At 32.7% G+C, this 18,155-nt stretch overlaps 2 protein-coding genes across 2 annotated transcripts; both read right to left on the bottom strand.

The window, feature by feature from the left end:
* Window positions 1-1,700: 1,700 nt before the first annotated feature.
* On the bottom strand, window positions 1,701-9,100 carry LOC114176781 (pentatricopeptide repeat-containing protein At2g13600-like). The gene is made up of 2 exons (XM_028061942.1): window positions 8,657-9,100; window positions 1,701-4,094 (listed from the first exon to the last, which is right to left on the bottom strand). The coding sequence occupies exon 2, from the start codon at window positions 4,042-4,044 to the stop codon at window positions 1,858-1,860; it is 2,187 nt and encodes a 728-aa protein (XP_027917743.1). The 5' UTR covers window positions 4,045-4,094; window positions 8,657-9,100; the 3' UTR covers window positions 1,701-1,857.
* Window positions 9,101-11,981: 2,881 nt separating this feature from the next.
* LOC114175971 (CCG-binding protein 1) lies at window positions 11,982-13,533 on the bottom strand. The gene is made up of 3 exons (XM_028060836.1): window positions 13,211-13,533; window positions 12,927-13,000; window positions 11,982-12,497 (listed from the first exon to the last, which is right to left on the bottom strand). The coding sequence occupies exons 1-3, from the start codon at window positions 13,422-13,424 to the stop codon at window positions 12,186-12,188; spliced, it is 600 nt and encodes a 199-aa protein (XP_027916637.1). The 5' UTR covers window positions 13,425-13,533; the 3' UTR covers window positions 11,982-12,185.
* Window positions 13,534-18,155: the final 4,622 nt, after the last annotated feature.

Genomic DNA, 18,155 nt, shown 5'->3' with positions numbered 1-18,155 from the left:
AAAATTACTTATGAAAAAGTCATCTGAAGTTAGTTAGAATTCACTTAATCATGACTAAATTTGCTTTTTTAAGTTGAACTGAATTAAATTGGATTATGACACAATGTTTAATATGTTTGAATAGTTTGTAAAATGGATTAGTTAGAAAAAAAACGGTATTCTAAATCGGTGTGGATTAATTTTTGCTTAATTGGTTTAATCAACAATTCATATAAACTTAGCTTAAATCCATTCAATAACTTATAATTCGACTCAATCTTAAAAGAAAAATTATAATTTGAAAAATAAAAAATTTGTAGAATCTTGGCATCCGAATGTTTTGGCAGCTCTAAGTTAAGTAAACAATAAGAAATGAAATAATTTAGAAAATAAATGCTTTGCGGAGATAGTAAGTGTTTATGTGATTGTGATGGCTTCTTGCAGTGCAGATACATTGAATCCGGACAGTGTGCTTCTCGTTGTTTTCTGTGAAAAGATAACGAAAGGAAATTATTTTAGCCTCAGAGTTTGCCTCTAGGGTTAATCTTCTATTAAAAAAACCTAAGTCTAAAAAAACCAATCCTAATTTTATATAGAGGGATCTAGTTATTATTGCATGTTGTTTTTTATCGTGTTTATAGAATAATCATAAAATTTTAAGATGGTTTATCGAATACTGTTTAGGATATTTTCTAAAAATATGGTAATAGATCATGTTATTCTATTATTTTTAGGTTTATTAGCGAATTGTCAACATTAGATACTTCTGTTTATTAAATAAAATATTAATTAATTAAAAAGTAGGTATTTATGTCGGGGGAAAATTCCTAAATTAAAAATTCCATATAAAACCACGACTTTGTTTACTGAGGATAATTTCTTAAAATGGTTTTGATGAATGCATCTCATACACAATGTTTATGTGTAATATTTGTATGCAGTTATTAATATATTATTTTTAAGAGAAAAAATAAATAAAACTATTAGGGTTTATTGTTTGAGATTAAGAAGAAAAGTTGCGAGAAGAAGTCTGAAGAGAAAGGATTGGGTTAGGATAGGAAAATCCAAGAAACAGACAAACAATGTGTCTGTCAGTCCCAGTCATCCTCTGATCCCTTTCTCTGGCCTATTTTGTTCTTTCTCAGAATTTAAAAATAAAATAAAATATAAAAAAAACACTTGCGTACGTGAATTATCCCACAATATGAGTTCTAATCTCAATCTCAACCCATCATATTACGGAATTTAACAATACGACACAGTAAATAATGTCAAAACCCTCTTTTCAAAGTGCAACAGAGAAACACTATGAATAATACAATATGAAAATAAAAATTATGTTCTACTTCTACTATTAAGTGTTATGACATGCATCTCTAATTTTTTTCCTTAATATACTTTTTCTGAAAGTGGAGTAATAATACCATGTGCTTTGACATTCCATTATTATTAGGAGAATAATTCTTTTATGCAAATGGATGCTTGTTTTCATTAGTGAAACTCATAATAGAAATGTACCTCAGCTGTTAATACAGCAATACGTTTCTCACTACTACACAGACTCTTCTACATGTAAGACATAGTAGAATAAGATATAAAGCTTTACATTCAAGTTCTTATGTTACTCTTCAAATGTTTTCAAAAAATCATTCATGTTAACTACCTTCACAGGGTAAAATGAACCTATGCATTGTCCAACTTCAAATCCAACAGGCAGACTATTGTGTGAAGGGAGTGTTATTGCTTTAAAACCAAAACTGGGCTTGCACCAATATTGGACAAACAATTATGCTTTTCGGGAGGTTGTGTATGCCCAGAAAAAATTAGGTCAATCTTGAAGAAAAATCAGATCAGAAAGAATAGGTGGTCTCAGAATTGTTACCCAAAATTGCTGCTATGAAGAAAATTGAAGGGTATAATAGAGTTAATGGTAGATGTTATATGATCTACAGTTGCATAAATAACATCAGAATAAGGATGGGTTTTATCTTCTACAGAGAATAGATGAATATCGTTATTCAATTCTATCCAGCTGCACCCTGGATCTTTTCTTAATTCCAAACTCTGCAATCTTTTCCTAAGCTTTGTCTTCTGTCCCCATCTACCTAGTATGGCATACATGTTGGAGAGAACAACAAAAGCAAAAGTAGGGTTGGGATCCATACTGAACAACTTCTCAGCAGCTCTCTCCCCCACTTCCATATCCTTCCAGAACCATGAAGCATTAAGCAAAGCTCCCCAAATTATTGCATCTGCTTCAATCGGCATTTTTATGATAAACTCTTCGGCTTCTTTTACGTGGCCTGATCGACCAAGGAGATCCACCACACATGTGTAATGTTCTATTGTCGGGGTTAAGCCATAGCATCTTTGCATTGTGTGGAAAATTCTCAAACCTTCGCCAACTAGACCGGCATGGTTACAAGCAGAGAGAACACCAACAAAAGTAGCTGCATTTGGAACAACTCCTTGATGTGACATTGAGCGGAAGAGTAAAACTGCCTCAGATCCCAGTCCGTGATATGCATAACCATTTATAAGAGCTGTCCATGCTGCTACATTGGGTGAAAAAATGCTGTTGAATGAGCTTTGAGCATCAGCCAAGTGACCACATTTGGAATAGAAATCTACAAGAGCAGTCCCGACATAAACATTTTCTTGGAATGGCGTTTTGATTAAGTGAGCATGAAGTAACTGTCCCTGTCGAAAAGAACAAAGACAAGAGCAAGCCCGAAATAAGACAGAGAATGTTGATCTACTGTAGTCAACTGACATTCTGCGCATAGCCACATATAAATTCAATGCCTCCTTGTGCCGACCATTAATGATATAACCCGACATCATTGAGTTCCATGTGACGTAGTTCCTTTCACCTTTAGTTTTGTCAAAAAGCTTCACGGCTTCAACAAGTTCTCCACTTTTGGAATACACAGAAATCATAGTATTTAAAGATGTTAAGGTCTTGGGACTCATTTTCTCAAAAATCCTTTTTGATTTTTCGAACTGACCACTCATAGCATAACCTTTGATCATCAAATTAAATGAAACAGGATTTGTATCTCTCAAATCATTAAAGACAAATTCAGCTTCTTCCATCCTTCCTTTTGAGACAAGGCCCCCAATCAGTGAGTTAGCAACATTCAAACAAGCTTCTCCCTCCATGCTCTCATAAACTCTCTTAGCATCATCCATAGCTTCACAATCACAATAAAACTCAGTAAGCGCACCACCAATTGAGTTATCAAAATCAAACCCACCCTTAATGCAAAGCCCATGAACAACCCTCCCTACACACAGATCCCCAAGTCTAGCGCAAACCCTCACCACACAATCCAAAGTGAACTCATTAGGCACCACCTCAAAACTCCTTCTCATACACCCAAACAAATCCAAAGCCCTCTCACACCCACCTTCCCTCTTAGCATACCCTGAGATCAATGTAGTCCAAGCCACAACATCCCGGGTCGGCATTTTCTCAAACATGTCCGTAGCATCATCCATCATGTCACGCTGCACATAACCCGCAAGCATCAAACTCCACAACACTTGGTTCCCATCTCGCAGCTCCTCAAAAACCACATCAGCTTCTCTGATACCACAGCATTGCACACAAAAATACAGCAAAGCACTCCCCACAAGGCCAAACCTCTCATAACCAGATTTCAAAAGCAGGGAATGAACCTGCTTTCCAAGAAGCAAGGACTCAGAACGCGCACACGCGCTCAACACCGCAGAGAAAGAAACCTCATTGAGCGTGACACTGGAGCGGTGCATGAGGGAAACAAGGGTCAAAGCCTCTGGGTACCTCCCCCATTGGGAGTACCCAGAAATCATGGTGTTCCAGGAAGAAACTGTTCGGTGTTGCATTTGATCGAACAGGTGGCGGGCTTCTTCGAGATTGCCCATTTTGAAGCGTTGAGCGATGGAAATGTTGGTGGAGATCATGTAGCCAACATGGGGCTCCGAAGATTGCGACTGTGTCGTGAAAAGTCGGAATCTTTCTTTCCGTTTCCAACGGTTGCGCTTCCAGGTGCCCACAAAGTTGATACGGAGAAACAGAGGCATTGTGTAGAAGGGGGAGAAGTAAGCATGGCCTTGGTGAAGTGAAGGTGCAACTGCGTCAAGTAAATTATGGAAACAAATTGGGAATTATTTATGGTAAACTCTCTTTTATACCACAAAAAGCAAAAGGCAAATTCTATTCTAACATGAACTGCTATTACTGTACAAGTTAATCATGGTTAAACCCATTACAATATTAAATACTTACATAGCTCTTTCAAGTAAAATTAAAACGACACTTTTAATTAGTTGTGGATTTGAAAGTGTGGAAAAGAATGAATTTGATGGAAGGGAGGAAACAAATATATTGTTTGTATTAAGGAAAAAAAATTGAAAATAAAGAAAAAGGTATAAGATTTGTAAATAATTTAATCGTTGTGATAAATAAAAAAAAAGTTATTTTAATAGATTAAATTATAAAATTATCACCTTGATACATAAAACTAATTTAAATTAAAATATTTATATGGTGTGACTCTCTTTATGGTAAACTCTCTTTTATACCACAAATACAAAGGTGAAACACATATTCCACTACTAATACAAAGGTGAAACACATATTCCAATCACATACAACCATTATATTTTGTGTTGGAACACCCTTTCTTCCAATAAATCTTGGTTGTTCACCAGGGGTTACCACACAAGGAACATGTGTACCATCAATTGCTCCTATGGTGTTTTTGAAAAAAAGGCCAATATCGTTGATCATTGTGAATTTTTTTATAACTATCACGAGATAAATGATCTTTTGGTTTGATATACTCCATTGACAATTTAAGGCAATCAATTAACACCTTATGAAAGTGCCTACTTATTGTCTCTCTAAAGTGTTGCCACCATTTCTTCAACACCCATACAATTAGTGGGTGTTAATCCATGATTAGCTAAATTTGTACATAGTTAATGAAAAGTATGTTTTTCCATACGAAACATCTCATAACAACGAATAGGATGACCTTGTAAGATTTCATGCTCCCATGAATGACCTGTGTGATTGTTAGTTCTACATGGTTCTTTACATAAATATTTTACTGAGTACTCACCCACAAGTGCACTCACATAAGATGCGTTTTCCATTAGGTCATCATCATCATCATCATACATGGTTCTTTCACCAATTGATACTTTTTTAATTGGCTAATGGACCTACAAGAAAATATTAGACAAAAGTGAACATATGAATGTCTAGAGCTGTCAAAATGGGTTGGAATTCACGAGCCAACCCGGCTCACCACGGGTTCAGGCCGGGTTGGGTTGAATTTTTTTTACAAATTTCAATACGTGTTGATTTTTGACCTGACTCACCTGGAACTCACCGGGTTGGGTTCAGGCCGGCTCACCACGGGTTCAGGCCGGGTCCATGTTTTCTACACTTTTAGAGCCTTTATTCATGCTTATTGAGTTTGGGATTGGCACAATTTCTTAATCTGTGTGTATGTGAAATTGAAAGAGGATGTTTGTTATGCTTCATGGCATAATGAAGCCGTGTTAATTTTTGCATAGTTGGTTAATTTGGGTTTCATGAGAGTAAATTGGATAAGATTATTAATTTGGTAACATGTGATTGGTGGATTTTCAGTAGAATCAAGGAATCAATACATTTTGAATTTTGTTCAATTAAGTTTCACTATTAGATTTTAGTAATTTTGTGTTGAAACTGAATCTGCCAACCCCCCCCCCCCCTCTTGTCTTATAGGCGTTGTGTTTGTTTGGAAAATAAAGCTTTGAACAAGAACATTGGTCGTTGAGAGACGACTCTGGTTGGTTACCACATATTGCATTTATCTGTTTTAATTTGGTGGGGTACGACCTCTATCACCTGGCTAGATCAAAAAGTTTGAAATTATGTGCTTTTTTTTTGGTAAATTCGTGGTGCACCTTGGAAGATGAAAAGTTGAGGTAGATGCATTGTATACTACCAAAACTACCTTATGACTTCTTTTTATTACTTTGCCTTTTAAGGGAAAATAGAGAGTTTTTGTCTAAGTTAAAAATTGGGGTTTTAGGGAGAGAAAAAGGAAGAAAGCAACGCAAGAGTGAAATCAAGGGAGGAGTAGAGCAAAGCTAAGGTGATTTTATTGTAGGAATTCTGGGTAAGGGGAACTACACCATGCATCTAAGTTATTTTCTGTTTATGTGATTGCTTGGTCTTGGATACGATAAGAACGTGTTTTACTTGGAGGAAAAACAATAGGAATTTGTGTTTTGGTGTAAGAACTTGTTTTATGGACGTGTGTTGGGCAATAAGGTTTCTCCATGGAAGTGTAATGGAAGCTATATTCATTTTTTGTTTGAATTGTGATGAGGTATGGCATTACGTGGTATTCCTTCTATTGTGGATGGTTAAATTTGATGGGTTAAGGGATAAATTTTAAGAAGACAAATTTTGACACTATTTTGTGAATGAATCAATGGTGCAAACTAGGTTACTCTTTTTTTTATCATCTTGAAGTTTTGAGAATGTGGTATACGCAATGATTATGATTGGTTTATTTCTTCTTTTCTTGAAATTGTTATTTTTGGTGATAGAGAAGGAGGCCATTGGGTGGTAAATTGGTTGAAATATTATAATTTTTGTGTGTTGATATCTATGGTTCTCAAGACATGACAAATTTCATGAAGCATGTTGGTAAATTTTACTTATAACAATTTTTTGCTGGCTATGAATTTTGGCATTTGGGCTTTGGAATAATTTTTTTAATATCTGATAATGAAAGTTTAGGGAATGGTGTAGGAGAGAAATCTAGTTTTTTTTTTTATGGAAATTGCATTGGAGATGATAATTGTTTTGGAGTTAACATTGGTCAAATTGGGTGAAAGGTTTATGAAAAATATAACTTAATGTGCAAATTTTATCTTGGATTTTATTGGTGTAGTAAAAACAGTAGGAATTCATGATGTTGTGTCAATGAGTGGTTGAGTAAGTACTTGGTTGAATTGGTGTGTTGCAATGGTGAATTATATGCATGAAGTGGAAGGTTGGGAAGCTAAGAATGGGATATTGTGAAGTTTTGTGTATGGTGAATGAATTGCGATGTTGCTTTATATTTGTGTGCCTTTAAAATGACTAAATGAAGTGTAATTACGCTGTTTTTCATATTTTTGGGAGTTTCTACGGGTCACCGAGTGCTAAGCGACATGTTTTAGGAAAGGTGTTGTGTTGATATTTTGTTGTGATAAATTGTGATAGACTCTATTTGCAATATTTTTTATGTTGAGCATGATGAATGATGTATGTTAAGAATAATGATGAGGATTGTATGATGTCAATGTATTGTGATACATGTGATGATGAGGCCTTGATGTGCATGTGTGTTTATTAACCATGCATGTGGATAATCATGAGCTTGTTGATTGATGTGTGATCATGATAAGATGGTGTATACTTGGATATGAATGTTTGGGAAGGTATCTCTGCATAAATTGTACTGGAGGTGCACTTTGTCGGAGCTCTCGATAATAGTAATGGGAAGTGGTGCACTTCGCGGGGGCTCGATAAGAGTAATGAGAAGTTGTGTACTTCGTCGAGGCTTAATAAGAGTAATGGGAAATTGTGGACTTTGTTGGGGCTCTTAATATGAGTAATGGGAAGTGGTATACTTTGTCGAGGCTCGCTATGAGAGAATTGGGTAGTGTCATCTTTGGTAAATTGCATATGAGATTTGGTTGGGTGGTTAATGATGAGATAATGCCATTTCGTTTAATATTACTTGGTGGTAATATATTGATGATTAATGTGGTGGCTTTGAGAACATGTGATAGTTGATAGCTTGGATGAGTTATGATATATTATGGTAATTCTTGGTGAGTTGTATGTTGATTTACATTAATATGTGATATGTTACATGTTTAACTCACCCTTACATATTGTGGTTGTGGTTTTCACCTACGATGACCGTGTAACTTGGATTATACGAGAGTAAATGATGTTGTAGATACAATTGGAGAATCTTAACCTTGAGGAGCTCATGAGGATGTTTTTGGGAGCTTTTTTGTCTTTCATTTGAAAACATTCCTTCGAATAAAATTGTAATAATTAGTTGTTGTGAGGTTTAAACTCAGAGGATTTGTATTAAGTCTTGTTTTGATGATTTAATCTAATTGGTTGGTTGAACCATATTTTGTTTTGATGAATAAAGTTGTTTCAGATTAATCTTCTGACAGGTGTTATTTTGAGTTAAAATTATTTTAAAAATTATTATTTAATAGGATCGTATTAGTGTTGTGTTTTGAAGTTTAAAAAAAATTTTTACGTGGCATCCTGAAAGGGGTGTTACACAATACATGTGAGTGTACCTAATGCACTTTACTCTTCACACCAATTCTAGCAATGAACAACACACAACACCACAACCTCCACCATAGGTTTTCATCAAATGCAAAAACAACAAACTCTCAATCACTACTCTAATCACACATCAAAGGACAACACAACTCGTCTTAGTTCAAAAATCCACAAAGCCAACCACTCCATTCACAAGATTTTAATGGAAAATTCAATGATTGTGTCATGTTTAACAAAGGATCTCTACAACAAGAATATCTTCAAGGAATCTCTAAATTTTAATGGTGTTAGTGTAGTGCATGCATGCAAAATCTCTACTATTTTTACCAAATTTGGCCTAGTAGTCTTTGTGGTGGGTTGACCAGATTGTTGACGGTGTGTCTGGGCCCCAAATCACCATAAGGAGAAAATCCACCTGCAAAAACTCTAATGTTCAAGTTAGTAAGAGATTTAAAAGTAAGTATATGAATAAAATGATTACGAGATTCTTATATTCCCTGTGATAGGATGTATTTATAGCTTTTTAGGCCTACCAATAATAGGTTAATGGGCTCTATTATTATTAACAAATTTTGTTTATATAATAAATAATAGGTTAAATTATGTTTTTGGTCCTCATTAACGTAGCATAATATTGATTTGATTCCTTTATTTTTATTTATCTCAATTTGGTCCCTATTTTGAAAAATTTGATACAATCAAGTCTTTTCTGCTAGTGTTGTAGTAACAGCTTTAAAGAGGTATTACGTGTCAGTTCTTGGATTTTTATTTATTTATTTTTTTAAAATTAAAAAAAAATAAAAATTTGCCACGTATCAAGCTGACATTGTGCTACGTGATAGTGACAGTGTGATGTGACAGTGGGCATGTCACGTGTCACTAGTACACCAGGTGTCATTTCCTTATTCTCAATTTGGTCCTTATATTTTTATTTGTCTCAATTTAGTCCCAATTTTTGTAAAAGTTGAGCAATTTTTTCTCTCTCCAAATTAAAACTAAATTTAATTTTTATATGAATGGTACGCAAATATTTCTATCAAAATTGATATTTCTAGTAAATATTTTTAACAAGATTAAGTTTATTTAAATGTACATTTTACATTAAACTTTATTTAAAATTATTTTAAAGTTGTTAATAAAAAATAATGCTAATAGAAAAAAATTTAAATAATTATATTGATATTTTATTACATCATACCTTAATATATTTTTTATTTGAATTTATATTTCAAATAATTGTATATTTTTAAAATGTATAAAGTTCAATAATTTTCATACAAATATTTAGGTTAGTGTAAAAATAACAATTATATAAATTCAAATGTAAAATTTTAAAATAATTTTAACAAGTTTATATAACAATTGAAAACAAATAAATTTAAAATTTGAAAACAATTTTAAATAAAATTGAATGTGAAATACAAATTTAAATAAACTTAGTTTTGTTAAAAATATATAATAAAAATATCAATTTGAATAAAGTTATTAAATTTAATAGAAATATTTGTATAATATTCATATAAAAATTAATTTTTTTTTTCAATTTGGAGAGGTATGATATTAGTGACACTAGCTCTCCTGAGGTTTAGAAAACTACAAGTAACACCTTTAGCAAGGTTTAAAATCCCAAAAATACAAAAATAGCACAGTTAAAAACATCTATTTCGGTAGTGTTAGATCATTATGAATTATTTAATTTAACAACCAATATTCATACACTCAAAAATATCTATAAACAAGATTAGTCAAATATAATAATTTAAACATATTGTCACATAATACAAAAATAATACCTAATCCATTTATCAAATATCTAAAAAGATGAAAAATAGTGATCATATAAGATTGTTTGTTTCTTATCTTTATAATATTAATAGAAACTTATGCAATAAATCTACTAGTTTATGTGGACTTTTAGAACATCATTGTATTTATACTTATTAACACTCTGTTAAAGGCTATGTCAAATTACGTTAGAGACAAAAAAAATGTATTTCAAATTGGATACCTCACTGATACATATTATACAAGTGTCGTAAAATACATGTCAAACACAAGGACAAACCATTTTGTGAGATGTGTCCGAGCTTCATAAATTATGCCAGAGCTTCTATATGTATTTGTAAAGCAATTCAAATTGTTTTTGCTTGGCACCCTCATCCTAACCAAGTTCTCCCTTACCAAACTAAGACCTTTGGTTCAACAACCTATGTGAATGTTGTTAGCATAAGTGACCTTAGTGTATGGATTTGATGGAGCTAGTGTAATAAATCATGTGAGATTGATAAAGACTTAACGAAGAATTGAAGTGATTGGTAATTGATCAAGCTTAGGGTTTGTTAAATCTGAAAATGATGAAGATCACAAAACTTAAATATTAGACTCAACTCGTAGACTTATGAGATAGGATCTTAATATATTAATAAAGAATTTGACATAGTATAAGTTTATAATACAAACAAATCTTAAGTGTAAATATTTATAGATAATGATATTTTAATTTTTTTTTTAATACAACACTTTAATCACCCTTCAAATCTAAGGATGATTAGAATAATAGTTAAAAATAAGTTAAAAAAATGAGTTAACATTTCATTATCCAATATTTATTTGGGTTAAGTATATTTTCAATTTCTAAACTTTGATACAAAATTGAAATTCATTCACGTCCAAAACCTTGATATATTTTAGTCCTCAAATGAATGAATGTAATCCTTTTAACCTAATTATCTTTAATGTTTTTGACACATCAATTACGTTTTCCATCAAATGTTGTATCAAATGTTTTGAACAACTCAATAAAATGTTAGTATGAAATATTATTTAACAAAAATTTAATGTAATTAAATTTAAAAAATTATATATTTTTATTTTTAAAGTTTAAGAATCAAAATATATAAAAAGAAATAAGTTCAATTTAATTTCAAAGTTTAGAGAATAAAAATAATTTGATCATATTTATTTTCTCCAATTTAAATTGCATATTATTGAACTACTTTTAATCAAAGAAAAGTTTTATGCTAAAACAAAATTTACAAAATATTTTGAATATATTTTGATAGTGCATATGTTAACTTCAAATTGCATTTGACTATCTTCATCAAACGTTCATTTTAAGAAAACCTCTTCACATTGTATCCTTCAAGTTGAAACTTCATCTGCCACTTACATTAGATGTTGGTTTTGAAAAATTCTTCAGGAATTTTATATACACATATCAACAATTTCTTTATACTCTAAAGGATTGAATGCATAACCAAAGAACTTGGAATAAATTGAATGATTATTGATCAGAAAACATCTCTCACAAGACCACCAGCTTCTTTTGGGAAGACTTTCCATACTAAAATGACAATAAAAATGTATATCAAGTCTACACAATCAACTTAAACAAACCATCACTAGAGATATTGAAATCAAAATGTTATATACTCTCTTTTTGCATGTTATACAAAAATGAATATAAGAAAATCAGTAGATTGAAAACTATAAAAATATTTTGTAATTCCTTCAAAATAAACTAATAAACTATGAGAAAGAGGATAATGAACTATGAGAAAGAGGATGTTCAACTAAGAAAAGTTAGATATCAAAAGTTTGAACATAAGAAATTTCTAGAGAATGACACTTAGATATCAAAAGCCATCCATAATTGTTTTCAACAAACTCAATTTCCGTGATAAATTTGATAATTTTTCAATATTAAAAATATGTTTAAGTAACTCCAAATTGTCACAGAAAACAATACCATTATCCAAAGTTAACTACATCAGAAAAAACAAATACCAAAATATCTACATCTATTCCATTCACATGGAGGTATATGTACGTATGTATGGCAATGATGATTGATGCATCAATCTGTTTCATGATCAGGTGCAGGAGAATACCATGCAGGGTGCCTTCCCATGGTTCTTAGAAGCTTAGTGTACGGTGAATCAGGCATTTTTGCTTCTTCCTCTTCCCTCAGTTGTTCATCAGATTTTGGCAACCCATCAGGTATAGGACACTGTCTCTCACCTTCTTCTGATTTCACATCCTTACTCAACTTTATGCCATCTTTCTTCACTTTCTGCATGCCTGCAATCCCATGCAAACATCCTATTAAGGATTTCACACCACCAGTCTCCAGAATCAACCTCTCTATGTCTTCTTTTGGGGACTCTTTCTGTATCATTAAGGCCAACAACACATTTCTTATCAAATTCAAGCTCCAGCCATTCACAGTTGATGCTCTTTCAAAAATGAACACACCTTGGGAATTTCAAAATTATTCAATGTTTATTTAAAGAATACTTTGTAAGCGTATTAAATCTACCTTAATCAGTTTATTACTTTACAAGAAAAATGTTACTCTGATATAGCAGTAAGCTTCCATTTCTCATTTCTGGGCTACAATACAAGTTCCCTTTAACTCTATATCATATATTTATTTACAGTGTTTGAAAAAGGGAAGAGAAATCAAAAGAGGGGAAAAGTTGAAAATTGAATTAAAAATTAAAAACTTGGGAATTCTAAATTTTTTATTTCTATAATTAATTAAAGGCTACACAAAGTTCATCAATAAATAACACAAGGTATGGAAATAAGAACATACTTCAAGATCTTTCAGCTCAAAATAAGCCTGCCAGCAGCTGTAGGATTGCTCACCTTCAAGAGTTAAACAATAATCTGCAAAATTCAAAACACAGCACGAACGATGAATTCAAATCATTCAACAACAGAGCATGATGAAAACCATAGTGAGATTTCACTGTTTATTTTTAAAGGGAAAAAACATCAAAAGGAGTTAATAAATCAGTAAAGAAAAATTTAAACCGAAATCTCAACTAAAAGGGGTCTTGTGATTCATAAAAAAAAAAAAAAAATCAAATTTTAAACCTGAGAGCTCTCTCTCGGATTTTTCGATCAGAGGAGGGTCTTTAACGGCTCTTTCGAACTTGGTTCGGCTAAAAGGTTCGAGCTTGGGGATGTAGGGTTGGTTCCTGGATGAAGAACAAACAACAAAGGAAGCGTGTCTGGTCGAGGAGGTTCGGTTGCTATGGGCGTCGAGAAACAGAGGAGTACAACATGGACGAAGCAGCGTTGCCTTCATCGTGTTCGATAAATCTAACTATGTGAAACAGTGTTGTGTTTTCTTAACAAAGAGGAGAAGGAGAACAGAGAGAAACTGAAAGACAGATAAGGCTATTGAATAATGATCTGAGTCACAACAGCATATTATTAATAGAAAGTTTCTGCACTTGGATAAGGATGAGGTCGTTATATATTTTAATATTAGTATCTTTCTCTTCTTTTTTTAATTCTAGTTCCAAAACACTAATCGAGAATATTAAAATTTATTTTATGTATCTTTCTTTTTTAAAAATTATTATTTTTAGTAGGAAACAAGTTAAATCGGATTCAAATTTAATATTTTAAAATTTATATTTGATTATCTAATCTAACGAGATTACAAGTTAATTTAATCAGATTTTTTAGATTGTAAATTTATGCTAATTACTTTTTTGTGAAAAAAATTATTATTTTTTAAATAAATATATAAATATAGTAAATTTTTAAATAAAAAATGACATGTATAATTTTAATGATACTTATTATAATGAATCATGATTTTATATAATTTACTATTAAATTTTAACAAAATAAATCATATTAAAAATAAAATTTAAATTTTAAAATATATTCACAAATTTATAAATATTAAATATAATTTTGAATTAAATTTTAAATTTTAAATTAAATATTTTATTCAATTTTATTTATCTGACATTATTCTTTCGATTATTTAATTTAATTCAACCGAATGTTCATTCTAATTTTTACAGTTTTTCGTTTGAGAAGGTTTTTCTTAAAAATTACTTAAAAATTATAGATTTGTTTAGATACGTTTTTATAAATATTCAAATAAAACCACGATGCGATACAATTAAAAATCAATATAGTAAATGTATTTATATGCTTTTTCCTAAAATGTTTTAACTAAAATTCATGACGTGATCTTTAAGTTGAAAAGAGTTGCAGTTGGATATAATATTTCATTTCAAGAAGATTAGTTTAAGTATTAAATAAAAAAAATATAGAACTAAATAAATATGAAATACTAAAAATTCTGAAAAAAAAAAGAAAGAGCATAGAAGATAATTAATGCTAACACTCCTTTTGAAAAAGTGGTGTTTGGTGCACTTTTTTGATGGGTGTTAGTTTGTTTTGTAACGGAAATAGTGAGAGACGAATAGGAAAAGCGCGATTTGATTTGCAGAAATACGACTAATTCTTTTGTCTATTCTATGCTCGGCTGGATATTTTAGAACTGCTTTAGATATTTATTCACTTCTTCTTCTTCATGCCATTTTTTGTCTTTTAGTTAGTATTTATCTATTTCTTATAATACATTGTTTTTTCTGTTTGACTTTTTTTTAAATTGTATTCGTGTTTTCCTTTTTTAAAATGTATTTAATAGACATGATGTCTTCTAATTTTTTATGAATTTTCATCTTCTAATAACTATAGTTATGTGAGTATTTAAAGAAAAAGACATATTTCCTTGAAGACGTTTTACCTTGTATGATTAATCATTTATTGTAAATTTATATGTTAAACTTTTATAAAATTTAATGTTTATAGATATTTATCAAAATATAATTGATTTGAGATTGGAAAAAAAACGAAAATTTAAATTTGTACCCCACAAAATACTAGGATATGGTTTTAAATGGAGTTTCGATATATGTAAGACCTTCTTTGAAGGAAGGCGGCCTCCAAGAAGATAAAAGACAAAATAACTGTAATATTCTTCACTTCTTTTATTCAATGAAATATTCACATACAAATAGTAAGGAAATGGTCTAACGGCACCAGGTACGTCACCACTACTCGGAAAACAAATCTAGGATATATCATAAACACCCAAGAGAAATAATACTCCGCACCCCAACTCACGTGCACCTCCTCCCCCACTAATCAGTAGCATAGTCTTCTAGATACTTAGGCCTGAATCTATTACGTTTGGGCTTGACATGTGTAATTGGGTTTTCTATCTCAAAGTCCTTTGAACTTACTGGTTCACCATTCTCATTTAGGTTCATAACATCCTGTTCCCCTTCCACAATTACCTTGTCCTCAAGGTGTAAACTAGGGAACTCGGCGAGCAATTCCTGAATAGACTCCCAAGTTGAGTCTTTTGGATACAATCCTTGCCATTGAATTAAAGCTTGAGTGTTTCCAGAACCTTCTACCTCACGCCAATCCAAAATTGCTAATGGATGAATCTTGGGCTAGTTATTATGCGCCTCTTCCAGTAATGAGAGACTAGGCTCTGTAACATCTCCATGACATGGTTTCAGTTTGGAAACATGAAATATTGGATGAATTTTGGATTTCGGGGGTAAGGCTAGCTCGAAAGCCACTTCACCTATTTGTCTAGTAACAGTAAAAGGGCCATAATAAAATTTTGCCAACTTTTGAATTCGCGAACGCCCCACTGATACTTGTCAATAAGGCCTTAATTTAACAAATACTTGGTCACCCACCTTAAACGAGTGTTGGAGGCGCTTCTTATCAGCATAAAGCTTCATTGAATCTTGAGCTTTACGTAGTTTAGAATGCAACTTTGCTAGGAGCATTTCACAGTTGGACATTTCTGCGTCCACAACTTCATTTTGACTGGTTCCCGCAATATATTGAGGTAAAGTTAGTGCAGGTTTGTTGTAGACCACTTCAAAGGGAGTCATATCGGTGGAACTATGTTTGGCGGTGTTGTAGTGCCATTCAGCCTAGTGTAAGTATTTTCCCCATTGCTTAGGTCGATCATGAACAAAAGCTCCAAGGTATTGTTGCAAAACCTTATTCACGGCCTCTGTTTGGCCATCACTTTGAGGATGATAAGTCGTGGACATCCGTAATTTAATGCCGCTGAGCCGAAAAAGTTCTTGCCAAAATTTGCTCATGAAGATGGGGTCACGATCTGATACGATACTCTTAGGCATTCCATGAAGTTTGCACACCAGAATAGCAAATAGTTCTGCAACTACAATTGTAGTGAAGGCGGTGGGAAGCATTCCAAAGTGGGCAGCCTTAGAGAAACAGTCAACCACAACCAAGATAACAGTGTAGTTTTGGAAAGAAGGGAGCCCTATGATAAATTCCAGAGAAATGTCCTCCCATACAACCGTGGGTAGAGGTATGGGTTGCAGCAACCCATAAGGCAATTGTGAGGGTGACTTTATTTGTTGACACGTAATACATTTCTTTACGTATTTTGTGACATCGTGTTTCATGCCCATCCAATAAAAGTTTTCACTAAGTCTCCCATAGGTCCGGTGGACTCCCGCATGACCCGCCATAGGTGTAGAATGGAATTCTTCGAGCAACACTTGCTTGAGAGGAGAGTTAGCTGCGATGAAAATTCTGCCTTTGTAAAATAAGACTCATTGGATGATCTTGTACTCCGGATGTTGAGTTGGGCAGCGAAGGACCGCTTGATACTGGTCTTTTAAGATAGGGTTGGAGGAATACTAGCTTGTATTTTGGACACAAGGTCACATCGGGGTACTGTAAGTCCTAACAATTGTGGTTCATCTTCATGCATTCTACTTAGGGCATTTGCCACACAATTTGCAGCTCCAGGTTTATACACAATCTCATATGAAAAACCCATCAACTTGGATAAATAATATTGTTGTTCAGGTGTTTGCACCACTTGAGTCATGAGTTCACGGAGACTTAGTTGATCTGTGTAAATGGTGAATTTTTTGCCCAACAAATATGTCCTCCATTTTTTTATTGCCGCCGTTATAGCATGTAATTCTCTAACATAGGTTGAAGCTGATAAAAGCTTTGGGCAAAACTTCTTACTAAAATAGCAAATGGGATGACCCTTTTGCAATAACATTGCACTCATACCTTCTCCTGATGCATCGGTTTCCAAAACAAAGTCTTCCTAAAAATTTGGAAGGGCTAACACCGGAGCTTGAGACATAACAGTCTTCAATTCGTCAAAAGCTAATTGAGCCTCGTTAGACCAAACAAAGGCATCTTTCTTGAGCAGATTTGTTAGAGGAGCAGCAATAGAGGCATAATGACAAATAAACTTGCGGTAAAAACTAGTCAACCCGAGGAAACCCCGTAACTACTTCAATGAAGAAGGTGTCGGCCAACCTTGCATTGCCCTGATTTTCTCTGGATCTGGTCCCACCCCATGCCTAGAAATGATGTGCCTAAGATAATTGATGGAATCCTGTCCAAACAAACACTTGGACTTCTTGAGAAAGAATTGATTGGAAATCAAACATTGGAAAACAATATCCAAATGCGAAAGATGCTCCTCCAAGGATTTACTGTAGATCAATATGTCGTCAAAGAAGACTATAACAAATCTTCTCAAATGTGGTTGGAACTAGAGATGGCAAATGAACCCGTCCCCGTGGGTATTGTCCGAACCCGTCCCCGTTTTGACGGGGAATCTCCGCATTGACTGGGTATGGGTATGGGTATGAGGAATCCCCAACTTTTTCAATTGGGTATGGGGATGGGTATGGGGATGTACATATCCCCGCCATAATACTCACCCCCGCCATATCTTTGTCTCCATTTAAATTATTAAAATATTCATAATTAATTAAGTAACTATATATATATATATATATATATATATATATATATATATATATACTTTCTATTTTTTATTTCTTTTAATTATTTGGTTTGTCATGAAACTCATTCGCATCTCTAATATATTTTTTATCTTATCATAACCTTTATGTAATTATGTTAAAATGATTTATGTTAATTAAAAAAATTTTATGCCTCACATTTGAATATTTCT

Source organism: Vigna unguiculata, chromosome 3 (genome assembly GCF_004118075.2).
Source record: "Vigna unguiculata cultivar IT97K-499-35 chromosome 3, ASM411807v1, whole genome shotgun sequence".
Classification (NCBI taxonomy): Eukaryota; Viridiplantae; Streptophyta; class Magnoliopsida; order Fabales; family Fabaceae; genus Vigna; species Vigna unguiculata.
The sequence above is the reverse complement of the archived record's forward strand: the minus strand, read 5'-3'. Positions and strand labels throughout refer to the sequence as shown.